Source organism: Callorhinus ursinus, unplaced genomic scaffold, assembly GCF_003265705.2.
Source record: "Callorhinus ursinus isolate GAN/ISIS: 27379988/994484 unplaced genomic scaffold, GSC_fseal_2.0 scaffold61, whole genome shotgun sequence".
NCBI classification, from domain to species: Eukaryota; Metazoa; Chordata; class Mammalia; order Carnivora; family Otariidae; genus Callorhinus; species Callorhinus ursinus.
Window position 1 is genome coordinate 926,147 of NW_027397123.1, and position 25,498 is coordinate 951,644.

General features: G+C 51.0%; 3 protein-coding genes across 3 annotated transcripts; 2 read left to right on the top strand and 1 right to left on the bottom strand.

The window, feature by feature from the left end:
• Positions 1 to 3,131: 3,131 nt before the first annotated feature.
• LOC112810560 (interferon lambda-4-like) lies at positions 3,132 to 5,024 on the bottom strand. The gene is made up of 6 exons (XM_025854255.2): positions 4,997 to 5,024; positions 4,613 to 4,788; positions 4,086 to 4,157; positions 3,836 to 3,979; positions 3,520 to 3,594; positions 3,132 to 3,351 (listed from the first exon to the last, which is right to left on the bottom strand). The coding sequence occupies exons 1-6, from the start codon at positions 5,022 to 5,024 to the stop codon at positions 3,253 to 3,255; spliced, it is 594 nt and encodes a 197-aa protein (XP_025710040.1). The 3' UTR covers positions 3,132 to 3,252.
• Positions 5,025 to 14,465: 9,441 nt separating this feature from the next.
• On the top strand, positions 14,466 to 16,956 carry LOC112810561 (interferon lambda-4-like). Its single transcript, XM_025854256.2, has 6 exons — positions 14,466 to 14,670; positions 14,879 to 15,054; positions 15,510 to 15,581; positions 15,688 to 15,831; positions 16,073 to 16,147; positions 16,316 to 16,956. The coding sequence occupies exons 1-6, from the start codon at positions 14,466 to 14,468 to the stop codon at positions 16,412 to 16,414; spliced, it is 771 nt and encodes a 256-aa protein (XP_025710041.1). The 3' UTR covers positions 16,415 to 16,956.
• Positions 16,957 to 19,426: 2,470 nt separating this feature from the next.
• Positions 19,427 to 20,719, top strand: LOC112810813 (interferon lambda-3-like). Its single transcript, XM_025854658.1, has 5 exons — positions 19,427 to 19,600; positions 19,891 to 19,968; positions 20,192 to 20,335; positions 20,450 to 20,533; positions 20,624 to 20,719. Exons 1-5 carry the CDS (start codon positions 19,427 to 19,429, stop codon positions 20,717 to 20,719), a joined length of 576 nt encoding a protein of 191 aa, XP_025710443.1.
• Positions 20,720 to 25,498: the final 4,779 nt, after the last annotated feature.

Sequence of the window (25,498 nt, forward strand, 5' to 3'; positions counted from 1 at the left end):
GATGTGGATATCTTTTGGAGAGTCATTTTTCAGCCTGCCACAAGGAACAATATAAAATCTTTCTTAGAGCACCTGCTTCCCCTCAAGCCAAATTCCCCTCATCATCAGCCAGAACGGCATCACCATGAAACACGTTGTCTCTTTCTTCCTCTAGATTCACTCTCTGCTGTGTTCTAGGTCTCAGAATCTGGATCACCTCAACAGGGACTCCCTTACCTCCAGCTGAGGTTGGCCAATGGAAGGTGTCAGCAGAAAATTGAGGGGGTTAGGGGAGAGCAGTTGGGTATTTACTCCCTGGTCTACATCCCTGCTGGGCTGTGTGCGGGCAGCAGTGGTGTTCCAGAATCTCTGTCAGGGGACTGATAAGCACCCCCTCCCATGCCCCTTCCAATTTAGTAATGGTAATAGTTTCTGGTCATTGGCTGGGCCTGGGATGCTCCCTTTGTTGGTTTCCCTTAACCATGCCCTGCCTCTGAACATTGCTCCTTAAATAAGTCCCTTCCCTCATTTGGCTGTGACATGGGTGTGCTGCAGGGATCCTGTGACCTTGGGCAAGTCACTTCAACCCTTAGTTTCCAATGGGTAAAATAGTTGTAATATCTGATATTACATATAACAGTCATGATATGACTGATACATAGTCATATGGTCATGCCTACACTGATCCTTAGCAAGAGGAATGGGAATCCCATGATTGGTTTTAGGTCAATCAAGATTCACCCAGGAATGACGTGGGGGAGGGGATCTGTCAAAAAGACATGAGAAAGGGTGGGGGGATGGGTTAGCCCGGTGATGGGTATTAAGGAGGGCACGTTCTGCATGGAGCACTGGGTGTTATATGCAAACAATGAATCATGGAACACTACATCAAAAACTAATGATGTAATGTATGGTGACTAACATAACATAATAAAATTAAATTAAAAGAAAGAAGAGCCTGAAAAAAAGACATGAGAAATTTTTTGTTGGGCTGGGAACAGCTCTGTCTCCTTTATCTGTTTTAGAGATAGGACCCCGGGATAAAACTTCCTCTCTTGACAGTTTACACGTTAAAGCTTTTGTATTTTATTTTTTTAAGATTTTATTTATTTAATTGACAGAGAGAGAGAGACAGCGAAAGAGGGAACACAAGCAGGGGGAGCGGGAGAGGGAGAAGCAGGCTTCCCGCTGAGCAGGGAGCCCGATGCGGGGCTCAATCCCAGGACCCTGAGATCATGACCTGAGCCGAAGGCAGTCACTTAACCAACTGACCCACCCAGGTGCCCCATATTAAAGCTTATTTAAAGTAATGGTACATTGATTTAATATGGAGTCCTTACTTTGTGCCAGGGCCTGGCAGCTGACGTGACTTAATGCTTTTAATTCCCACAACCACTTGGTGAGGAAAGATATTACAACTATTTTACCCATTGGAAACTAAGGGTTGAAGTGACTTGCCCAAGGTCACACAGTAACTAGGTGAGCAGAGTTGAGATTCTAAGATCTCTCTGACCTCAGAGCTTCACATTTTTTAAGGTTTATTTATTTATTTTAGAGAGAGAGAAGGGGAAGGGCAGAGGGAGAGAGTCTCAAGCAGACTCCACGCTGAGTGCTCGGAGCCCTACCCGGGGCTTGATCTCACAACTCTGAGATCATGACCTGAGTCGAAACCAAGAGTCTGCTGCTTAACCAACCGTGCCACCCAGGCGCCCCAGAGTTCACATTTGTAACCACTACAGTCATACTGTCTTCTTTATCATACTGGAGACACTTCTACCTATCAGGTCAAGAACTCATTGCTTTGCATATATAGCTTTGAACCCACAAAAGGTATGAATAAATCTCACCATCTTCTCTGCCCCACTGAGACCTAACTCACCATCATAGCACACCTAAACTCCCTCATCCACTCCTAGGTATGCCAGTCCCCTCTCCTCTTAGGAGGCCAGAACGTTAGACCCATAAATTGGAGCAGCAGCTTCCTTGCCTAAAAACCCTGCAAGGACTCGCTATGTATCCTCCGGGAAATCCAAGCGCTTTGAAGATCTCACAGAAGCCGTAGGACCTGGCCCTTGTCTACCTGGCTAACCTCGCTCCCAGCCACCCCTGTGTGGAGCTCTGGACTCCAGTACACTGGCCTCCTCTCTGCTCCTCAAACTGATGATCGGCTCCTTCCCCAGTCTGGAGCTCCCTGAAGACAGGGACTGCGGCTCTGTACCCCAATACCTGGCAAATAACTGGCAACCAGGAAAAAATAGGACCCATGTAGAATGAGTGCGTGATTGAATGGGGGGATGGATGGTAAATGCACCTTTCCAAGAGAAGTATCACTAGGCTATTTTCAGATGCAGAAACTATGGGTCAGAAAAGGCTAGTATATTACTAAGAGTAACTTGGCAAATAAATGTCCCATCTGGGTATCAAATTCAAGTCTGAGTCCAAAGTTGGCTTTCCTCCACACCACCTCCAAATGATTGCTCCCAACTTGCAAGCGTAACACCATTTAATAAGTGAAAATAAACACCCGGAGAAACTGGTGAAAACACAGGTAGGGAGGGCATACAGACAGGAGGACACATAAATAGCAGGATCCCAAAATATCACAATAACGGGGAACTCTGACATTTGTGATCCCCAAATCCCTCAAGAAATGAGACCAGCTCAGGTGGAGAGATACAATATTCAGATTCATAGAATCCTTTTTTTTTTTAAGTGGGCTCCACACCCAGCGTGGGGCCCAACAGAACTCATGACCCTAAGATCAAGACCTGAGCTGAGGTCAAGAGTGGGAAGCTTAACCCACCGAGCCACCCAGGCGTCACAAATTCCCAAATTCATAGAATCTCAAAGAAGGTGTTGAAGGTTCAAATCAGAGGTCCAGCCCTGTTATGGTGAGAATAACCCAGGCAATGACCTAAGTAAGACTGTCTCTGGGTACTTGGCGGGGGCCAGAGGGGTTGGGAGAACGACACGGGGGCGTTGTCAGGGGCCAATGTGGACCAAGGTTTGAAGTTTTTTCCTGAGCAACCTTGGCAACGCGTCCCCCGGAAATATCGCTGCATCGGGGGAACTCGGTCTGGTCTTGGGGAAAGCGCCAGCACCTCTGGCCCTCAGGGCAGGTGGATGGAGGTCCGGCCAACGCAGGCTGAGAGTCCCCCGAGCCTCAGCGCCCACTGGCTGAGACACCCGCCTGCTCCAATGGGCCAGCAGAAGGCAGCCCCCGCCGCCGCCCGCCTGCAGAGCCGCGGGCCCCAGGCGGAGCCGCGGCGGGGATCAGAGACAAGGCCCCGAGGTCGCCACCAGCTTCAGGTCCCACGTGAGCAGGCGCAGGAGGTTGAAGATGACGCTGGCTTCGTGGCACCGAGGCGAGTCCTGGAACCCGGGAAGCCGGGAAGGAGGCGGAGCCGGGTTGAGCCAGGAATTCCCTTTGGGACTGAGTCCCCTCCAGTCGCTCACCGCTCAGAGTCTGAGCTCCCATCCCGTGTCACCCTCACACGGTCCTCCCTGCGGTCTAACCGCCCCACCGCCTGCGCCACTCACAGCTCTCCGTGTTTGGGCACGCCTCCTCGGTGGCCGCCGGGACTTGCTCCACGAGCCTGGCCGCACCAGCTCGAGCTGCAGGGGGAACACGAGGGACATGGAGACGGCGAAGAACCGAGTGTCCCGGGGACTCTGCCCGTGACCCTCCCGGCCGCAGACCAAAGCCCGGATTGGGAGACCCCGAGACCACGCGAACCGTGGGGGGCGGAACAGCTTGGCCAAGCGGGTGCGCCTGGGCTGGAGGCCCGGGGTGGGGTGGGGGGGCGCAGAGCGAGCTGGGCGGGCCCGAGGGGCCGGGGGCGCGGGCGGCACTCACGCAGGCCCCCACGTCCCGCCGCGCGGCCGCCAGCAGCTCCAGGGTCAGGCCGGTGCCGGGGAACCGCTCGGGGCTCGGCAGGCGGCTCAGCACCGCCTGGGCGTTCGCCAGGTCCCGGACCACGAGGCGGAGGCGCGCGCACGACTGCGGGCGGAGACGGCGGGAGTTAGAGAGGCCGCGGCCCCGGCCCGCGCCGTCCCCCCGCCCGGCCCCCTCCCTCCCGCCCGCCCCGACGGCTCGCGCGCCTCACCCAGGGCCGCGGAGGATCCCTCCTCGGGCGGAAGGAGCAGTTGCGCGGCCGCCAGCTCAGCGTCTCCTCCTCCTGCGGGACAAGGGCCGTGGTGAGGCTGGGCCTCCTCGCCACGTCCCCGAAGCGCTGCGACGGCGGGGATTCCTGCACGTGGGACGCGCCTGGCCGGGACGGTGGTGCGGACTGTGCGCGGAATGCCGCAGCTCTCCGAAGGCGCGAACGGTGGCCGAAGGCACTCCGCCGGCCCCTTGCCCCGACGCGGAACCGAGCCCGCCTGCAGCGGGGGCGCCCTGGGCGGGGGCGAGTGGCACAGAGGCGGGGCCGGGGCTCAGCGCCCCCCTTCCCCTGCCGTCGGCGGCCCGCAAGATCTGGTGCTCAGAATTCTGCCCGGAGATCCGAGCCGCCCTGCCGGGCGCTGGGGCGCAAGGGCCGTCGCAGAGCGGGACCGGCGGCTGGGACCCGGCCGGCCCTCGGGCTCGGGGGGTGGCGGGGGGACGGCGGGGTGGGGAGGTCTGGGCATCACTCACGTAGCGGTCCCTCAGCGCCTTGACGGCCGCCAGCGCCCTGGGGTCCAGCGAGCGGTAGTGTGACAGGAGGCAGCGCCGGGGCGTCGCCACGCCAGGGTCCGCCGCCTCGCCCGCCGTCAGCAAGACCCACAGCGCCACGGCCACCGCGGCTGCGCCCCTCGGCCCCATCTCTGCTCCTGCCGAAGGCGCGGGACGGCAGGCGAGAGTCCCAGCCCCTGCCTCTGCTGGGCCTCGCACAGGGGCTGATGCTCGGGGCGGCGGCGGCGGCGGCGGCGGGAGAGAGGAGGAGCCCGCAGACCCCCTCCGGCCGTCGGCGTCTCTGCGCTCCCTGCTCCCCTGCGGAGTGCCCTCGGTGCCTCCCGCTGGCCCCGGCGTGGTGCCCACCTCCGACAGCGGTGCCTGCGTCCTCCATGGCGGCTTTATGTGAGCGGCGGAGACCCGGTGAGCCGCGGGGCTTTCCCTCGCGATCCCGCTGAGCTTTCCGAACGTCAGCGCTGGCCGCGGGCCGGGTGGGATGCCAGCCAGCGGCTGACGACTTTACCCGCGCGCGGGACTCTGCCAGCCATGACTCGGCCCCGACACTCTCTCCTGAGCCCGCTGCCCCTGTGTGTTTGCTGGACAGCTGTTTGTCTTTCCCGCCTGCCTTGTCATTCTCCTGCACTCTAGGAATGAACTGAAAGCACACCACTTCCTTCCCTTCTGAGCCCCCACGCAAGTGCCTGCCCTCCGGGAGTTCCCACTGTGGGTGTCTAGTGCCCCGTAGGCAGGCTCTTCCTGTCTTTACACTCCTGTCTTTCTCGGTTTATCCTTCTCTCTCACCCTGAAAACTACCCCCTGGGTTCTCTCTGGCTTTTCCTCATTCAGGTCGTCCTGAGTCGTCTATTAAATGATACCTATTCCTTTTTTAATTATAAATGTGAGTGTGCTGTTGAAAAGCGGAGTGTCAGACGTGAGTTTTTCAATCATGGTTAATAATCATCATCGCTGAATCGCACTGAACACTTCCCATCCGCGAAGCCCCACTTGAAGTTCTTCTCTTGTACTTACTGCTTTATTCTCCTCAGCAGCATGGCCACAAAAGTCCTCTTCTTAGTGGACATTTTGCCAATGAGGAAACTGGGATACAGAGAGGCTATGAGTCCTGCCCGAGCTCACACAGCTCCTAGATGTGGCTTTGGGACCGTCCTTGTTACTGTGGTGATGCTCCGTGGTGCATTATTGTCTCTCATCTACAGAGTAATCTGCCCATGTACAGAATCGCTGAGGTATGTTCTGGGCAAGTTCAACCAAGCTTCCTCCATGAGACCACCTCTTACTAATGATAAGTAAATTCATTAATAAATATTGATAATTACAGGCAAGTCGTGACTTTTTCAGATGGAGGTCTTCTTCAGCATTATGAGAAAATTATGTTTTGTTTTTTCAGTGTAGGTCTTCTTATTCAAAGGCATAGAGGTTTTTTGTTTTGCCTTTTTTTTTTTTAAGAGAGAGAGTGTGCACGAACGTTGTCTGTGGTGGGGGCAGAGGGAGAGAGAGAGAGAGAGAGAGGGAGAAAATCTCAAGCAGGCTCAGGGCTGAGCTCAGAGACCAACTCAGGGCTTGATCTCATGACCCTGAGATCATGGCCTGAGCAGAATTCAAGAGGGAGAGGCTTAACTGACTGAGCCACCCAGGCGCCCCAAAGGCACAGAAGTTTTAAGAAACACCACAGTGGTTGAAATGGAAGAACTCCAAAAAATCATGAGGGAAATTCTATGGAAACAGTAGAAAGGATCCCCCAAAGTGTCCATGCAGCATACTTTCTAACCTTCCATTACCTCTCCCCCCACGCATCCCAGCATCCCCCATTTCAGCTGGAGATTCAGGTGGTTCTGGGAAGGTGACAGCCCCCCCCGATCTCTGGGATGGGGTATGTGACTGGGTTGCGGCCATTTGCCTCAGTTGTCCCCATGGCTCCAGTGATTGGGTTTGTTATGGACATGCGACCTAAGCCAGTCCAGTCAGAATAAATCTCAGTCCTGGACATCTTTGGGAAAGAAGCTGTCTTTTGCCTAGTGAAGAAGAAGGAAGTGTAAAGCCAGGCGAGCTGCTAGCACCCATCTAGAAATTTGTAAGTGTAAACAGCCTTCCCACCTGTGGAAGGGAGACCCAAAAGATAAAACATAATTGGGAGGCTCATGATGTCCTATAGGATCAACCCTCACCTAAAGCCTCACCTAAACTCTGGAGTTCTAGTTTTAGAAGTCCATAAATTGTCCATTGTTCAAGCTGGCTTGGGTTAGGGAAACGTGTCCTTAACTGATAGACACTTGGGGCTGAAATGCAAGCCACATGTCTTCAAAGGCTGAAGAACTACAAGTAAAGTTGGTAACAGTAGGAAGAGTGGAGTGCTGTGGAATTGGACACAGAGATGTAGCAGGTGAAGATTCTCGACAATTGGTCATTCAGCACTGAGCCCCGCAATGCAGGCTATTGTGCTTGAATGATGTACAGTAAAAAGTACATTTAACACTCTTGAATGTTTGTCCCCTCAAAATGTAGGCGTCAAAATCCTAATCAACAAAGATGATGGTATTTGTTTGTGGCCCCTTTGGGAGGTGAGGAAGTCATGAATGGGGTTAGTCCTCTTATGAAAGAGATCCCACAGAATTCCCAAGCTCCCTTCCACCAGGTGAGAACTTGGCCTCTGGGAGGAGGGCCTTCACCTGACCGGGCAGGCACCTGATCTTGGACCTCTCAGCTTCCAGCACTATGAGAAATAAATTCTGTTGTTTACAAGCCACCCAGTCTATGGTATTTTGTTAAAGCAGCCCAGTGGACTGAGACAAATATTAACCTAATAGAAAGGTTTTGAAATTTAATTTCATTTTATTTACTTGAGAGAGAGAGAGAGAGACCGAGAGCACATAAGCAGGGAGGAGGGGCAGAGGGAGAGGGAGAAGCAGACTCAATCCCAGGACCTGGAGATCATGACCTGAGTGGAAGGCAGACACTTAACCAACTGAGCCACCCAGGAGTCCCTAATGGAAAGGTTTCTTGGGACCCACTGTTTGAGACTGCTACTCCATTACAAAAACTGCACACACATACACACACTGTATACGAGTAAAACTGAGGATCTCTTAATAAGATGGGCAAATTGTATCAATGTCAATTGCCTGGTTATGATATTATACTATAATTTTGTAAGATGTAATCATTGGGGGAAACTGGATAAAGAGTGCACAGGATCTCTCTGTATTATTATTATTTCTTAAAGATTTTATTTATTTATTTATTTGTCAGTGAGAGAAAGCACCCACAAGCAGGGGGAGCGGCAGGCAGAGGGAGAGGGAGAAGCAGGCTCCAGATGAGCAAGGATCCCAAGGCGGGACTCGATCCCAGGACCCTGGAATCATGACCTGAGCTGAAGGCATGAAGGCAGATGCTTAACCGACTGAGCCACCCAGGCGCCCTCTCTGCATTATTTCGTACAATAGCATGCAAAGCAGCAATGATCTCAATAACAATTCCAGTGAAAAAATTTCACGAAAAAAAAGAAACATACGGATAGCTGGTGACCTACCCAGATGCGTAATCTGGGCCAAAGTGGGCAGGTTAAGGGAACCAGTAAGGGATGGTGTTGTACCCAGAGGCTAGCAACATGGAGAGCTGGTGCCATCATAGCGAGGTGAGGCTGTAGACAGTGGAACAGGAACACAGCCGCTGTCAGACCTCAGCCCTACAGGGAGGGAACAAGGAGGGCAGAGAATAAATACCCCAACCTTGCTCACGTCCTCCCTTTAATCTCCTGCCCACCCTTCCCGTTGGCTGAACCCAACCATAAGCCAGAGACACAGATGCAGTGTCTGAGGGCCCAGTACAGACTGGAAAAAAGATCTGGTAAGTAGAGATTATCAGCAGAGTAGCAGAAGGTTGGAGGGCAAGCCCAGCATTTTACTCAGCCATATCAGCAGGTCTAGAGGTCAGATCAACATGCTCTACCTTTTAGAAATCTCTCAAAAATTTTTCATCCTACCAGGAATTAAGGAATCAATGAGCTAGCAATTCCCCCATATCCAATGAGTTGTTTTTAATATTTTATTTTTAAGCATCCTCTACACCCAATGTGGGGCTAGAACTCATGACCTGGAGATCAAAAATTGCACGATCCACCAACTGAGCCAGCCAGGCACTCTGAGTTGGTTTAAATTTTTATTTTTTTATTTTTATTTTATTTTTAAAGATTTTATTTATTTTTTGACAGAGAGAGTGACAGCAAGAGAGGGAACACAAGCAGGGGGAGTGGAAGAGGGAGAAGCAGGCTTCCCATGGAGCAGGGAGCCCAATGCGCGGCTCGATCCCAGGACCCTGAGATCATGACCTGAGCCAAAGGCAGACGCTTTAACAACTGAGCCACCCAGGTGCCCCTGGTTTAAATTTTTAATTACTCAGGTAGAATTCCCTCTCCTTGTAAGGAAATAAAATATTTCTTAACGGTTTTATTTTTAAGTAATCTCTACACCCAACATGGTGCTCAAAATCAAAACCCCAAGATCAAAAGTCAGGAAGCTCCATGGACAGAGCCAGCCAGCCGCCCCAGGAACTAAAATATTATTGACGAGATTAAATATTCCAAGGATCATCTCCCCAGTTCCCATGCCCTCTCCAGAGACACCCCCTTATTAATCAGCTTGGGATATGTATGTTTGAAAACCTTTTTTATACATTTCGAGATACACCATATAGCTCCCGAAGCAATATATAATACTTGTGTGTGATTGTGTTGATAAAGCTTTTTATTTTGACCTAATTTTAGATTTACATGCAATTGTAAGAAATAATACAAAGAGATCCTGTATACCCTTTACCCAGTTTCCTCCTGATGGTAACATCTTGCAAAATTATAATACAATATCACATTGATACAGTTGGGATACAGATAACTTTATCACCGCAAAGGTCCCTCACTCCCTTCCATCCCCTCCATAAGCCCTTGCAACCACTAATCCACTCTGCATTTCTATAATTCTGTCATTTTAAAAAAAGATTTTATTTATTTACGAGAGAGGGAGAGAGAGAGAGAGAGAGAGCAAGAGGTGGGGGAGGGGCAGAGGAGGAGGGAGAAGCAGACTCCCCGCTGAGCAGGGAGCCCCCATGGGGCTCGATCCCAGGACCCCTGGATCATGACCTGAGCCGAAGGCAGATGCTTAACCGCTTAACCGACTAAGCCAAACAGGCGCCCCTATAATTCTGTCATTTCAAGAGTGTTATATAAATGGAATCCTACGGTGTGTAACTTTTAGGGATAGGCTTTTTGCACCCGGCATAATTCCCTGGAGCTTTACACAGACAGGTGTGTATCAAGAGTTTGTTCCTTTTTCTTGCTGAATGGTATTCCATGGTATGTATGTACTACAGTTTGTTTAACTATCACCTGTTAAAGGACATCTGGATTGTTTCTGGTTTTTGACTGTTACAAATAAAACTGCGATAAACATTCACATGGGAGATGTTGTGGGAACATAAGTCTCCATTTCTCTGGGCTAAGTGCCCAGCAACACAATTGCTAGGTCATGTGGCGGTTGCATGTCTAGTTTTTTAAGAAACTGCTAATCTTTTTTTCCAGGGTGGCTGTACCATTTCTGCTCTCACACCAACTATGGGTGATCAATTTCTCCTACATCCTCACCAGCATTTGATGTTGTCATTATTTTTTGGTTTAGCCATTCTGATAGCTGTGTAATGAGATCTCATTGTGGTTTTAGTTTGCATCTCTCTAATGGCTAATGGTGTGGAACATCTTTTCATGTGCTTATTTCCCATTGTGTATCCTCTTTGGTGAAATGTCCCTTCACGTCTTTTGCCCACTTCCCATTTGGACTATTTACTTTTTTTAAAGTTTTATTTATTTAAGTAATCTCTACACCCAACACAGGGCTCAAACTCATGACCCGGAAATGAAGAGTCGCATGATCTTCCCACTGAGCCAGCCAGGCACCCCTGGACTGTTTAAGTTTTTTTTTACTGTTGAGTTTTCAGAGTTCTTTGTATACTCTAGGTACTAGTCCTTGATCAGATAGGTGGTTTGCAAATATATCCTCCTAGTCTTCAGCTCGTCTTTCTGTCCACTTAACATGGTCTCTCGCAGAGGAAAAGTTTTCAGTTGTGTCCAGTTGATGAATTGTCCTCTTTACAGATTGAGCCTTTGGTGTCAAGCCTAAAAACTCTTTCCAAGCTCTAGATCCCAAAGATGTTCTTTGTGATTTTTTTTCCTGTAAAAGTCTTACAGCTTCATATTTTACATTTAAGTCTGTGATCCATTTTTAATTACTTTTTATTTTAGGTGTGAAGTTTAGATCAAAGTTCACTTTTTGGCTTGTGCATGTCCAACTGCTCTAACACTTTTGGTGGAAAAGGCTGTTTTTCTCCACTGAACTGCTTTTGCACATGCGAGTACTTCTGAACACAAGTAGCTCCACACTAGGTGTATTGTTCAGCAGTGTACTTTTTTTTCACTCTCTAGTATGTCGTGAAGATTCTTCCATGTCAATACATATAGATCTGCTTCATTCTATTTAACTGCTGCAGGTCTACCTTAACCTGGGATCCACCGATCACCCCCACAGTAGGACTCAGGGGAGGCTGAACTTGCATGAGAAAAAGATGCATTTTCATTTCCACTGGTCTCTAACTGAAAGTTAGCATTTCTTTCCATTATGAATGTAAGCAACGAACCACAATAGTAAGAGCAGAAACTGTGACTTTGTTGCTAAAAGAAATCACAGATATTTTCACAGTCCATTACAGATGTGGCACATGTCTTGATATATTATTTACTCTCATTACTACCTCAAAAGGATAGTAGTTGTTAAACCTATTGCAGTATCTTATTACTTAATGCATTGATAAAGAGGCATATGCATTACTTATTACAAACTTGCTTTTATGTTTTGGTAACTGTGTTTCAATATAATGAGTTTTCTTCATAGTCCTGTGTATTTAATATTATGCATTAAAAACACATTTCTGAACCAATACATCATTATACCAAGGTTGCAGGACACAAGTTAACATAATAAAGTCTATGGTTTTCTTGTATAAAAGTAATGAACAGGGGCACCCTGGTGGCTCAGTCGGTTAAGCCTCTGGCTCTTGGTTTCAGCTCAAGCCATGATCTCAGGGTCATGGTTGGGCTGTGCTCAGCGGGGAGCCTGCTTGAGGATTCTCTCCCTCTGCTCCTCCCCCAACTCTTTCTCAAATAAATAAATGAATCTTAAAAAAATAGCAATGAACAGGGGTGCCCAGGTAGCTTAGTCAGTTAAGCAACCAACTCTTCTTTTTTTAAAATTTCATTTATTTATTTGAGAGAGCACGTGCATGAGTGGGGGGAGGGGCAGAGACAGAGGGAGAAGCCAACTTCCGGCTCAGCAGGGAGCCCAACTTGGGGTTCCATCCCAGGACCCTGAGATCATGACCTGAGCCGAAAGCAGACCCTTAACTGACTGAGCCACCCAGGTGCCCCAAGCGACCAACTCTTGATTTCAGTTCAGCTCTTGATCTCAGGGTCATGAGTTCAAGTCCCTTGTTTGTATGATATAACTCACCATGTACCTCACCATGTATCATAGATCTCAATATAAAGTGCAAAACTATAAAACTCCTAGAATACAGCACAGGAGAAAATCTAGGGGACCTTGGATGTTGGTGATGACTTTCGAGATACACCGAAAGCACAACCCACGAAAGAAAAAAATCGAGGAGGTAAATTTTCTTCAACTTAAAAATTTCAGCTGTTGAGAGAATGAACAAATTGTTACCTCCCTCTCCACCAGCCTTGAGAACCATGGCTTTAATAAAACCTGGAGGTAACCTCAATGTCCACCAAGAGGGCATTGGTTACTAAATGATGCCATTAGAATGGAAGCCTTAATAGTGATTTATGTGGGATGTTTTCCTTTGCCCCACCCCCCAAGCACCACTCTTCAGAGTGACTGCTTCCCCCCTGCTCCAGAGCCCAGGAGGCTGGCCTTTGGCCTCCATTGGGTGCAGCCAATCGGAGGCCTCACAGTAGGCCCAGGGAGAGGAAAGGAGAGTATTTATTCTCTGAGAGGTCAGAGTATATTTAATCCCCAGGCTTCCTCCCTGCAGGGTCACGACAATTTGTGTATTTGTCCATCCTGCGAACAAGATTCTCCTTCCCCGGTCAAGTAATCACTCCCTCCCCTCTCCCTTCCCCCTGGGCCTAAGGAGGACAGACCTTCCCCCATCCAGGGCCCCAAGGCCTTGCACTGCCCTCATCCTTTACCTTCACCACCCAAACCCTTTGTAAATACTCCTGGTATCAAGCTCACCTCAAATTATCCTAAATGGACTGGGCCATCTGTTTCCTGCTGGGGCCATAACTGGTACAGTATCATTAAAGATGTGGAGAAATGCAAATGAGAGAGAATGGTAAGACATTAAAAGCAGGCTACCAAACTGTGTACAGCCTGATTTCAGTTTAAGAGAACTTATTCCTAGAAAGAAAAAGAAGAGGGTGTACATGGAGGGGAGGGAGATAGCCCATGGAATTGCTACTAATTGTTTAAAAGAATTACCTCCAGGAAATGGGATTAAAGTCTCCCTTTAACTCGCCACGTCCAATGTTTTTGTATTGACTGAATCTTTGGATGCGTTACTTTAGTAATCAGGAAACATATGCACAGGGGCGCCTGGGTGGCTCAGTTGGTTGAGCCTTTGGCTCAGGTCATGATCCCGGAGTCCCAGAATCGAGTCCCGCATGGGGCTCCCCGGTTGGTGGGGAGTCTGCTTCTCCCTCTGACTCTCTTCCCTCTCATGCTCTCGCTCACTCTCAAATAAATAAATAAAATCTAAAAAAAAAAAAAGGAAACATATGCACAAATAAACAGGCATAAATTTTCTACACATTGGAAACATGGTTCCAGAGTTGGGCTGAGGGGAGAGAGGTAGGTGGTGGAGTTATCAATGGGTATTTTTTCTCCTTTATGCATTTCTGTATTTTCCATGAACAGGCAGTGCTAATGTTATCAGAAAAAGTAGTAGATTTTTTTTTGGATAGTAGTTGCAAGGTGAAGTAGATTTTATTTGTAAACTAAAACAAGGAGATTGAGACAGACAGAGACAGACAGAGGGATCCGGGGCTGGATGATTGCTAGCAAAAGGAATGAGATACAGATGGAGCGAGACAAAATCAGAGACAGAAACAAGAACAAGAGCCACGGGAGGCCTCTACACAGGCGAGAACAAGGAATGGAATGAGATGAACAGAGATGGAGAGAGAGGAGCTGAATCAAATATGTAGTGGCAATTATGGCTTAGAGAGAAAGCCTTGGGGCCGGACAGTGTGTAGGTTCAAATCCAGCCTCCGCCAGGTACTACCTACCTTGGAAAAGTTCCTTCATTTTACTGTACCTCACTTCTCCCATCTACAAAATGGAGTTAATAATAGCGCATCCCTTGCAGAGCCCTTTTTTGGGTATTAAAAGTGATACCTTGGGGCACCTGGGTGGCTCAGTCGGTTAAGCGTCTGCCTTTGGCTCAGGTCGTGATCCCAGGATCCTGGGATCGAGACCCGCATCGGGGTCCCTGCTCAGCGGTGAGTCTGCTTCTTCCTCTCCCTCTGCCCCCCAATCATGCTCTCTGTCTCAAATAAATGAATAAAATCTTTTTTTAAAGTGACACCTGTGTATGGATTACTTAAAACAGAGTCTAGGACACAATAAGCACTATACAATGGCTGATTGCTATACAGCCATCGGATACAGTTCTGTATTATATATAGACCGGAGATAAGGACGCCAAGGCTGACGACAAGAAGAGAGGGTACAGAGTGGGACAGGGTCCAGAACTGATGGCAGATTTCGGGGCCGAGTCATGGCTGGCAGAGTCCCGCGCGCGGGTAAAGTCGTCAGCCGCTGGCTGGCATCCCACCCGGCCCGCGGCCAGCGCTGACGTTCGGAAAGCTCAGCGGGATCGCGAGGGAAAGCCCCGCGGCTCACCGGGTCTCCGCCGCTCACATAAAGCCGCCATGGAGGACGCAGGCACCGCTGTCGGAGGTGGGCACCACGCCGGGGCCAGCGGGAGGCACCGAGGGCACTCCGCAGGGGAGCAGGGAGCGCAGAGACGCCGACGGCCGGAGGGGGTCTGCGGGCTCCTCCTCTCTCCCGCCGCCGCCGCCGCCGCCGCCCCGAGCATCAGCCCCTGTGCGAGGCCCAGCAGAGGCAGGGGCTGGGACTCTCGCCTGCCGTCCCGCGCCTTCGGCAGGAGCAGAGATGGGGCCGAGGGGCGCAGCCGCGGTGGCCGTGGCGCTGTGGGTCTTGCTGACGGCGGGCGAGGCGGCGGACCCTGGCGTGGCGACGCCCCGGCGCTGCCTCCTGTCACACTACCGCTCGCTGGACCCCAGGGCGCTGGCGGCCGTCAAGGCGCTGAGGGACCGCTACGTGAGTGATGCCCAGACCTCCCCACCCCGCCGTCCCCCCGCCACCCCCCGAGCCCGAGGGCCGGCCGGGTCCCAGCCGCCGGTCCCGCTCTGCGACGGCCCTTGCGCCCCAGCGCCCGGCAGGGCGGCTCGGATCTCCGGGCAGAATTCTGAGCACCAGATCTTGCGGGCCGCCGACGGCAGGGGAAGGGGGGCGCTGAGCCCCGGCCCCGCCTCTGTGCCACTCGCCCCCGCCCAGGGCGCCCCCGCTGCAGGCGGGCTCGGTTCCGCGTCGGGGCAAGGGGCCGGCGGAGTGCCTTCGGCCACCGTTCGCGCCTTCGGAGAGCTGCGGCATTCCGCGCACAGTCCGCACCACCGTCCCGGCCAGGCGCGTCCCACGTGCAGGAATCCCCGCCGTCGCAGCGCTTCGGGGACGTGGCGAGGAGGCCCAGCCTCACCACGGCCCTTGTCCCGCAGGAGGAGGAGACGCTGAGCTGGCGGCCGCGCAACTGCTCCTTCCGCCCGAGGAGGGATCCTCCGCGGCCCTGGGTGAGGCGCGCGAGCCGTCGGGGCGGGCGGGAGGGAGGGGGCCGGGCGGGGGGACGGCGCGGGCCGGGGCCGCGGCCTCTCTAACTCCCGCCGTCTCCGCCCGCAGTCGTGCGCGCGCCTCCGCCTCGTGGTCCGGGACCTGGCGAACGCCCAGGCGGTGCTGAGCCGCCTGCCGAGCCCCGAGCGGTTCCCCGGCACCGGCCTGACCCTGGAGCTGCTGGCGGCCGCGCGGCGGGACGTGGGGGCCTGCGTGAGTGCCGCCCGCGCCCCCGGCCCCTCGGGCCCGCCCAGCTCGCTCTGCGCCCCCCCACCCCACCCCGGGCCTCCAGCCCAGGCGCACCCGCTTGGCCAAGCTGTTCCGCCCCCCACGGTTCGCGTGGTCTCGGGGTCTCCCAATCCGGGCTTTGGTCTGCGGCCGGGAGGGTCACGGGCAGAGTCCCCGGGACACTCGGTTCTTCGCCGTCTCCATGTCCCTCGTGTTCCCCCTGCAGCTCGAGCTGGTGCGGCCAGGCTCGTGGAGCAAGTCCCGGCGGCCACCGAGGAGGCGTGCCCAAACACGGAGAGCTGTGAGTGGCGCAGGCGGTGGGGCGGTTAGACCGCAGGGAGGACCGTGTGAGGGTGACACGGGATGGGAGCTCAGACTCTGAGCGGTGAGCGACTGGAGGGGACTCAGTCCCAAAGGGAATTCCTGGCTCAACCCGGCTCCGCCTCCTTCCCGGCTTCCCGGGTTCCAGGACTCGCCTCGGTGCCACGAAGCCAGCGTCATCTTCAACCTCCTGCGCCTGCTCACGTGGGACCTGAAGCTGGTGGCGACCTCGGGGCCTTGTCTCTGATCCCCGCCGCGGCTCCGCCTGGGGCCCGCGGCTCTGCAGGCGGGCGGCGGCGGGGGCTGCCTTCTGCTGGCCCATTGGAGCAGGCGGGTGTCTCAGCCAGTGGGCGCTGAGGCTCGGGGGACTCTCAGCCTGCGTTGGCCGGACCTCCACCCACCTGCCCTGAGGGCCAGAGGTGCTGGCGCTTTCCCCAAGACCAGACCGAGTTCCCCGGATGCAGCGATATTTCTGGGGGACGCATTGCCCTATGATCTTCCAGGCGCCTGGTGTGGCTAGAAGAGACTTGAGTCTGGAGTCTGCCTTGGTCGCTGACCCCCACGTACCATGGACCAGTTTCTACTTCTGTGGTTACCAGAATCCCAGAGGCTTTCTCCCAGAACACGTTCCCCCCCTCCTTTGAACCTTCAACTCCCACTTTGAGATTGTAGGAATCTGTGACTCTTGAATCTCCCCAGTGGGGAGGCCCCATACATTCCCTGAGGGGTTTGGTAGTGAAAGGTCTTAAAGTTCTTAAGTTATTGTAGTGTTTTTGGATTCTGTTACTTATGGCTGTTTTGTATTTGCAAAATCCCCGTGTTTATCCGCTATTCTGTCTGCTGGTGTTAATTTATTGCCAGATTTATTAAATATCATTGCATTTGTGTTGGTTGCTTCCCCTGTGACCATTTTGGGGGTGCACTGTTCAGTAAAAATGCTGAGCCGGGGAAGTTAGATGACTTGAATTTCATTTCTGACCTTGCCATTTAATTATGGAGGAACTCTGGGCACATACCTTCTCTCTGAGCCTTGGTTTTCTCATCTATACAGTGACATTATTATACTGTCCTTGCCATTGAGTAATGTACATTGAAATAGTGTTTATAAAGCTTCCAGGTGAGGTCATAGTGTGGTCTTAATAAGAGATCTCCATTAAATAACCACACACACATAAGTACACAAACAATTGTACTTTTTTAACTTGTCCAGATTTGTGGGCTGGTGATCTTTGTTGCTAACTGCATGCTTCATTCTCAAGGTCACACAGTTAGTGAGGGTCAGAGCCAGGTCGGAACCCCAGACCCTTTATTTCCAGGGTCTGGAAGTGCTCTTAACCACCCCACTGAAATGCCTTTGTAAGAAAAACAAGTATGAAGTTTGGGAATTTTGGGTAAGATGTCAGTTTGCAGATTCACTGTTGATGCAGTGTCTTCCCCCCTGAATTAAGGCCCCTGCAATTGACAGAAATTGACCAGCGCGCTGGTAGGTGAGTTGGGTACATCCCTGCTCTTTGTTTTAAAACAATTTTATATGTCAGAGCGCAAAGATTTTCCCAACTGAGGACTTCCGTCTACACTCTCTTGAGTTATGAATGAGGGAAAGGAGGGGTTACGGTGGGGGTCTAGTGTCAAAAAGGACTTAATATTTTCTCTCCAAAAAATTTGTCACCTCCAAGTTCAGAAGATCTCTCTACACAAAGGCCAGAGACTGCTGTGGATACTGTCTAGATGTCAGACAAAATTCATTAATATCCAGGCCTCATCACTTATTTGCTGTGTGACCTTGGGCAGGTCTCTTAACCTCTCTGAGTCCCTGCAGGTTACTACTTATTTACAATGTAGGCAAAGCACAATATGTGCTTGGTGTTAATGTGGATATTCAATTCTACATTGTGGCAAAACCTCTGTGACCAGGTGAGACATACAAGTGCTCAACAAAAGGGGGGGTGTCCTGTTTTCCTTTTGCACCTCCTGTTGCCTTTACCCAAAAGGCTCCTCCTTCACATCTTCACATAGCTCCCTCCCTCACTTCCTTTAGGACTTTGCTCAAACGTCATTTTCTCAGGCCACCTCATGAATACAGACTTCCTCCTGCACTCTGCTCTCATCTCTGCATGATTTCCCTCCCCCCCCATTTTCTGTTTCCTGACATAATACATACCTTGTGCTCCCCACCCCAACCCCCACCCCCGACACTGTCTGGTACTCCTCTCTAGTAATGAGCTCTGTGAAGGATTGTTTTATGTTTGTTTCTTTGTTTTCCATGCTTAATTCCTGGTACTTTAGGCAGTGCCTGGGACTGGATAAGGACTCAGTGCATAAACGAAGGCATTTGTCACAACAGAGCTGGTTCCCTTGGAGTCCTTGGGCACACCCCAGTTCCTTAGCAGAGCGTCATAGTCCTGGGTCCTTCATGCCTGGACAATGAAAGATGTGCCTGGAGGCTCTTCTCCCCCCCATTCTCTCTGTCAATAGCAGGTGGGGACAGGTGGGGAAAGAGCCAGTGTCCTCTCTTAATTCTCTGGTGTTTTGCCTTTCTGACTCTCTCTTCCTGCACCCAGCAGCCTTTCCCCTCCCCTACACAGCCTCCCTCTTGTAAGTTCCAAGTTCTTTGTGGCACCAGCCCAAAGGGTGCCTTTCCCCTCCCCTCCCTGCATGAGGGCACCCTGCAGAAAAGCAAGTCCCTCTGTGCCCTCCCACCCCAGGCCTGAATCTAGCCCCTCCGGGCACCGTGACCCCTCCTGGCAGGGCTGAAGCTGCCCCAGTCCCTCGATGACTCATCTTCAGAACTCACCTTCATGCAGGTACACACTGAATCAGAGTCCAGTTCCTCTTTCGCTCCCGTGGCTCAGCTGGCTCTGGGCTTCCCCAGCCTGGGGCCTCCCCTGGTGGTGGCTGTGTTTTCACTTTTCCTACATCAGCTGGAATTGCCCATCTGTCTAAGTTAAAAGCTGCACCATGGGGCTCAGGTGGGAATCACATCTCAGACAGAGCTGGAAGTTCAGAGACAGACAGACAGACAGAACAGTCTGCGGGGATCCAGAGGAGGACACTGAAGTCAGAGACGCCCAACAAGACTGAGTGAGGACCCCAGGCGACAGCTTCTAAGAGAACATCCAGATTCTGCTATCTGCTGAAGGAGACCAGGGTCCAGGAATGAAGCTGGGTGAGCCCCCTATCATGGTCCGTGACCCTCACCTCACCCTCAGCGCCTGATGCTCCCTGACCCCTCACCTTTCTGTCCTTCCGTATCACAGCTATGGCTGTGGGCTGCCTGCTGGTGCTGATGATTATGGTGCTGACCAGGGCAGGAGCAGTTCCTGGCCCCAAGCCCCTCGGGGTCCTCCCGGATGAAAGGGGCTGCCACTTGGCCCAGTTCCAGTTTCTGTCCCCGCAAGAGCTGCAGGCCTTCAGGAGGGCCAAGGACACCTTTGTGAGTCTCCCCACTGCCCCACCTGCTGTGAGCTAACCTCCCCGCCCCCCACCGCCTCTCTGCGTTACCATGCTGCCCTCCCCCAAGGGGGGACCTACGCCCTTCCCTTGCCGGGCTACCTCCCCCCGTCCCACAGTGGGCAGACTCACCCCTCCTGTGGTGGAGGTGCCTCTACCACCCTTTTGCTAGTTAACCTCAGCTCCTCCTGCTGTTAGCATCATCCAATCCTACTGGAGTGTTTTCCCCTCTGTCCCTCCTGCTGGGGGCTGACCTCTGCCTTTGCTTTCCAGGAAGAGTCGCTCTCCCTGAAGGCCTGGAGCTGCCGCCCCCGCCTCTTCCCCAGGACCTGGGACCTGCAGCAGCTGCAGGTGAGGGGACAGTCAGCGCCACCCCTGCCCTCCCCTGGCCCTGCTCCTCTGGCTCCTCAGGCTGCCCCTTCACCTTCTCATGTGTCCCTCTCTCCTCCCCTCCCACCAGCACCTGGCTGGGCCCTCTCACCTGTCCCCCGACTGTCACCTCTCCCTGCCTTAGTCCACCCCACCTGTCCTCTCTCGTGCGCAACTCTCATCTGTCTCCGTTTCCCATCCTCAGGTGTGGGAGCGCCCCGTGGCCTTGGAGGCTGAGCTGGCCTTGACCCTGAAGGTCCTGGAGACCATGGCTGACTCGTCCCTGGGGGGCATCCTGGACCAGCCCCTTCACACACTGCGCCACATCCACTCCGAGCTCCAGGCCTGTGTGAGTGCTCGGGGGGAGCGGGGGAGGCACCCAGGCCCTGTCTGCGCTCTGACCACTTGAACGTCCCCCTCCGTCCCAGGCCCTGCCTCACACACCACCCTCCTCTGCCCACAGGTCGAGGCTCAGCCCCCAGCAGGGCTCCGGCCCCGAGGCCGCCTCCACCACTGGCTGCACCGGCTCCATGAGGCCCCAAAGAAGGTGAGTGACCAGGGACTGAGCAGTGTCTGGGGACAACTGGGAGCCCAGATGACAGGCAGCCACTGACCCAGCCCCTCCTCCCCACAGGAGTCCCTCCGCTGCCTGGAAGCCTCTGTCATGTTCAACCTCTTCCGCCTCCTCACCCGGGACCTGAAATGTGTGGCTAGTGGAGACCTGTGTGTGTGATCCCCGACACCCACCTGCACCCTGTCCTGACATCTTAGATATTATTTATGCATCAACCACTTTTCTTAATGTAGTGCCACCCAGTCATTATTTATGTATTTATGTGCATTGATTCTTAAATGCGGACCCAATAAAATGTTTATTTTTCTACTTTGTATAAAAATTGTGCAAATAAAAAAAGGAGGAAACAATGCTCCTTGTGGTGTGGGACTGTGGGTTTGTGTGGACTAAATTTTTAGGTTTTTTTGTTTTTTGGCGGTTTTTTTTTTGTTGTTGTTGTTTTTGTTTCTGTTTTTGTTTTGCTGACGTAACCAATTATCACAAACTTAGCATCTCCAAAGTAAGACAGATCTCACATTTCTGCAGGTGAGAAATCCAGGTGGGCTCGAGAGTTTCTCTGCTGTGGGTCTCACAAGGCTGAACAAAGTGCTGCTGGCTGGATTCTTATGGGGTGGGGGCTCTGGGGAGAACCTGTTTCCAAGCTCATTCAAGTTGTCGGCAGAATCGGTTCCTTGTGGTTGTAAGACGGAGGTCCCCGTTCCCTTGTGACATTGTGAGCGTCCATCCTTAGCTCTCGGTAGCCTCTTTCTGGTCTTGACGCATGAGACCCTACATCCTAGAGCCAGCAACAGCGTGGCAAGTCCTTCTCACGTTTGGAATGTCTCTGACTTCCCCCTTTCTGGCACATTTCTCTCTACTTCCAGCCCAAGAAAGTTCTCTGCTCTTCCGGACTCAGTGTTTAGATTGGACCCACTAGGATAATCCAGGGTAATTTCCGTATTTTAAAGTCCACAAATCCTAATCACATCCACAAAACCCCTTTGCCACGTAACATAAGTAGTCACAGATTCCAGGGATTGGGGTGGGCATCTTTGGGGGGCCAGTATGCAGCCTACCACAGTAGATGTGTGATTGTGTGCATGTGTGTTCTCTCTGAGGCCATGTGAGTGGATCACTTCGATGCATTCTTTTATAAAGTTATATTAACTAAAATGCCTTCATAAGAAGAACATTTGTCATCATACCCGAGAAGTCCAGAACAGCAGGGTCCCGTATGGTCCACGGGCTACACATCGCTAGCGATGCCCTTGATACGAAGCTAGTATAAGCTGAGCTGGGCTCAAAGTGTAAAATATACTGCAGAAATTGAGGGATTTTTATTTAAATTTTTTTTTTTCAGATTGTGCCTGTGAAGTTTCTCCGCTGTAAAGTGACTATTCCCTCTTTGTAACAAGTGAGTATGGGGGGAGACTTGGAGACTAGGTAAATGGATATTCCTCCTCAAATTCCAACCTGTTCATGTTAGCATGCACTGATGGTGTTCGCCTGGTTGTTACTGTCAGGACAGTTACCAACCAGTGATTCTCTTTCTACATTTATTAGCTGGCATTCTACTGTCAGGAAGAGCTTTTCTCTTCTCCCTCATTTATGTATTTACTGATTAATTTCTATCAGCATGGACTCATGGCTTCTTATTTTATTCAGTGGATTGTAATTCCTTACTCTCATTTATTTTGCTGTTCCAGTTGTCCCCGATCAGGTCAATGGGAACACTTTCAAGAGGGCGCCTATGCCCTTTTGTGTGTCCCCATCATTCTCTGAGCACCACTTTGCTTTCTGGAATGTGACTTAAAAAAAAAAAAAGAGTATTTATTTATTTTAGGGGGGAGGGGCAGAGAGAGAGAGAGAGGTAGGGAGAGAAGCAGACTCCTGCTGAGTGCAGAGCCTAACATGGGGCTCAATTTCACAACCCTGAGATCATGCCTGAGCTGAAATCAAGAGTTGGATGCCTAACTGACTGAGCCATCCAGGTGCCCCTGGAATAAGATTTTTAGTAAAATTTGCCCTGCCCCAGTTCTGTAAAGAGCCATTTCTCCAAGAAGATCTGGTTACTTTCGGTGGAGAACAGTATTTAGTGACCAGGATGTAGGTGCTAGGTGGGCTGATTGCTACAGGAATACCATTGTCTCTATTCTTTCTGAGAGCAGAGCTAGGGAGTAGATGGATGTGTGTACAGAATTTTTGTTTACTGTAAAAGGCTAAAATCAGTAATAACTTTTGTATTATCTGTTGAAATTATATTTTAGATATATTCTTTATCATTTCATATATTTCATATATTTATCGATCATATATTATTTAATATATTTCTTTTTACTTTTTAAATGTGGCTACTTGAATTTAAAATTACATATGTGGCTCACATAACACTTGTATTGAACAGTGCTGGTTTCAAGAGCGTGATGTCATAGTGGTTCTAGGCTCTTTCCACCTGGCTACTCCTCCATTCTCAGTGTATTAGTACAGTCTCCCCCTCATGATCACAAAATGGCTGCCACAGATCCAGCCATCACACAATCACCTAATTGGCCAAAAAGCAGAAGTGGCAAAGACTCCAGCTAGCTGTATCTATATTTATTCTCTCTTTCTTCTTTTACTTAGAGAATCCCCGAGTTTTAAGTGAATTCCAGAGTGCTCTACCAAAGACGACATTTCCCAGCCTCCCCTGCACCTGAGGCAGCTGGTATTGCCCAATGCATGCAAGTGAAAGTGATCTGAGCACCTTATGAGTCAGGAAATAGCAATCCCTGTCTCTTCTCCTTTCTCCTTTCCTGCTGAATGACAGGAATGAGAGTAGTCAACTTATTTTGCCTAAAATTTTCCAGGATATTTTCAGTGGCGATAGAATTCTGTGTTGACAGCCTTTTTCTCTTTCAGCACATTAAAGATTCAGGGTAAGTTATATATACAGACTTGGGTCCTTTCTTTCTGGAGCTCCCTCCACATTGAGTTATCCTTTCTCACTTTCTAACTGCTCTGGAAGTCCCAAACTCTAGTGTCTGACACTCAGGTCAAGGACTATGGTTTTCTACTTAAGTTCTAGCTGTCCCTTGCCACATGGACAGAGATGCATCCCCAGGTGAAAAGCCCTATGAACTTAGATCTCACACAGTGCATTTGAAGGTTGAATCCTCTCCAGTTTCTACCTGCTTCTGGTTTCTCTCCAGTGCCTCCAAATAATTGTTTTTAATTTTTAAAATTTTTTATTTGGGAGGGCAGAGGGAGAGAGAGAATCCTAAGCAGGCCCCACGCCCAGCGCAGAGCCCAACATGGGGCTCAATCTCACGACCCTGAGGGATCGACCCCAGCTGAAATCAAAAGTCAGACACCTAACTGAATGACCCACCCAGGCACCCCTAAATAGTTGGTTTTTTTCTATTTTTAAGAAAGATTTATTTATTTTAGAGAGGGAGAGAGAGTCCCAAGCAGACTCCTCGCTGAACACAGAGCGGGACACGGGGCTTGATCTTGCAACCCTGAGATCGTGACCCTGAGATCACAACCTGAAGATCACAACCCTGAGATCACAAGCCAAAGCCAAGAGTCAGATACTTAACTGAGAGCACCACCCAGGCACCCTTAAATAGTTTTTTTAAAAAATCATTTTGTCCAGAGTTGCTGATTGTTTTGTCTAGAGTTGGTAATTGTTGTCTGTGAAGAAAGTAGTCAGTACCCTCTGACATGTCCCTGTACCACCCTTCTCCCTCTCTGGTTCCCCCTCAAGTGAATGATTGCACTTGGGCTCTCTCCTGTGGCTGCAGACACATGTCAGCTGGGATTTGATAAATTCAAAGGTTTGACTGAGTTGGATGCCATTGTTGGCTCACTCATATGGCTGGCTGTGAGCTCAGCTGGGAGTGTTGACCAGAGCATCTGCAAGTGACTTCTGCAAATGACTCAGATTTCTCCCAGCACTGCAGTCCCTGAGCAGTTGAACTTCTTATAAGAGAGTAGGCTGCCCTCCAAGCAGTGTTTAAGGGACAGGAAGTGAAAGCTGAAGGCTAGTTAAGGACTATGTCCACAAATGACACTATATTCTATTGGTCCAAGCAGTCTCAGGCCCCGTCCAGATTGGAGGGGATGGTGAAAAATAAAACTCACTCTTGATGGTGGAATAGCAATGTCACATTGCTGTAGAGCATGTGGGATAGAGATATTGCTGGGAAATACAATTTGACCACAATAGACACAATCCTGAGTCGTTTCCCCCCACACAGTACTCTAAGAATGTACGATGCTGTATGATGGAATGTGAGTGTCTGCCCAGGGTCTATGGCTGCCCAGTGCCCAGAGGAGTAAAAAAAAATCCAGACACCTCCAGAGGTTTTATCTAACACTAGTGTTAGGGGATAGATTGATTAGCATCACTCTCCATGGTCCTGAATCTGTGTGATTTCTCCCTGCCCAAAGCCATGCAGGAGAATGGTCCAACTCTACCAACACACACATATTGTGTGTTCTTCGTTTTGTCAATATTGACAAAAACTGAAGTATGATAATAGAAAAAAGGGAACCATTCTGTTTTATAACAATAGCAAAAAGTTAGTGAAAGATCACAGTGGATCCAGTCATATTCTAAGAGCTGCCTAAGGGAAAGTCCTTATATTCACACAATAATCTTATGTTGTTGGGGGCACCAGGGTGGCTTAGTCGGTTGGGCATCTGCCTTCAGCTCAGGCCTTGATCCCAGGGTCCTGGGATTGAGCCCCGTGTCAGGCTCCCTGCTCAGCGGGGAGCCTGCTTCTCCCTCTCCCTCTGCCTGCCACTCCCCCTGCTTGTGCTCTCTCTCTGTGTGTCAAATAAATGGATAAAATCTTTTTAAAAATCTACTTATAAAAAAATAATCCTATGTTGTAGGTACTATTATTAGCACACATTTTTAAGTCCAGGAAAGGTGAGGAACTGAGAGGTAAATCGCCCACTCCATGTTACACAGCT

What these genes read in the sequence shown, in the direction of transcription:
- LOC112810813 (XM_025854658.1), top strand. Translation starts at nt 19,427, where the DNA reads ATGGCTGTGGGCTGCCTGCTGGTGCTGATGATTATGGTGCTGACCAGG. An exon ending in ACTCCGAGCTCCAGGCCTGT is followed by an intron (nt 20,336 to 20,449) that starts GTGAGTGCTCGG and finishes CTCTGCCCACAG; the next exon opens with GTCGAGGCTCAGCCCCCAGC. An exon ending in TCCATGAGGCCCCAAAGAAG is followed by an intron (nt 20,534 to 20,623) that starts GTGAGTGACCAG and finishes TCCCCACAGGAG; the next exon opens with TCCCTCCGCTGCCTGGAAGC.
- LOC112810560 (XM_025854255.2), bottom strand. Translation starts at nt 5,024, where the DNA reads ATGGAGGACGCAGGCACCGCTGTCGGAG. An exon ending in GGCGGGACGTGGGGGCCTGC is followed by an intron (nt 3,595 to 3,835) that starts GTGAGTGCCGCC and finishes TTCCCCCTGCAG; the next exon opens with CTCGAGCTGGTGCGGCCAGG. An exon ending in GTGCCCAAACACGGAGAGCT is followed by an intron (nt 3,352 to 3,519) that starts GTGAGTGGCGCA and finishes CCCGGGTTCCAG; the next exon opens with GACTCGCCTCGGTGCCACGA.
- LOC112810561 (XM_025854256.2), top strand. Translation starts at nt 14,466, where the DNA reads ATGGCAGATTTCGGGGCCGAGTCATGGCTGGCAGAGTCCCGCGCGCGG. An exon ending in GGGATCCTCCGCGGCCCTGG is followed by an intron (nt 15,582 to 15,687) that starts GTGAGGCGCGCG and finishes CTCCGCCCGCAG; the next exon opens with TCGTGCGCGCGCCTCCGCCT. An exon ending in GTGCCCAAACACGGAGAGCT is followed by an intron (nt 16,148 to 16,315) that starts GTGAGTGGCGCA and finishes CCCGGGTTCCAG; the next exon opens with GACTCGCCTCGGTGCCACGA.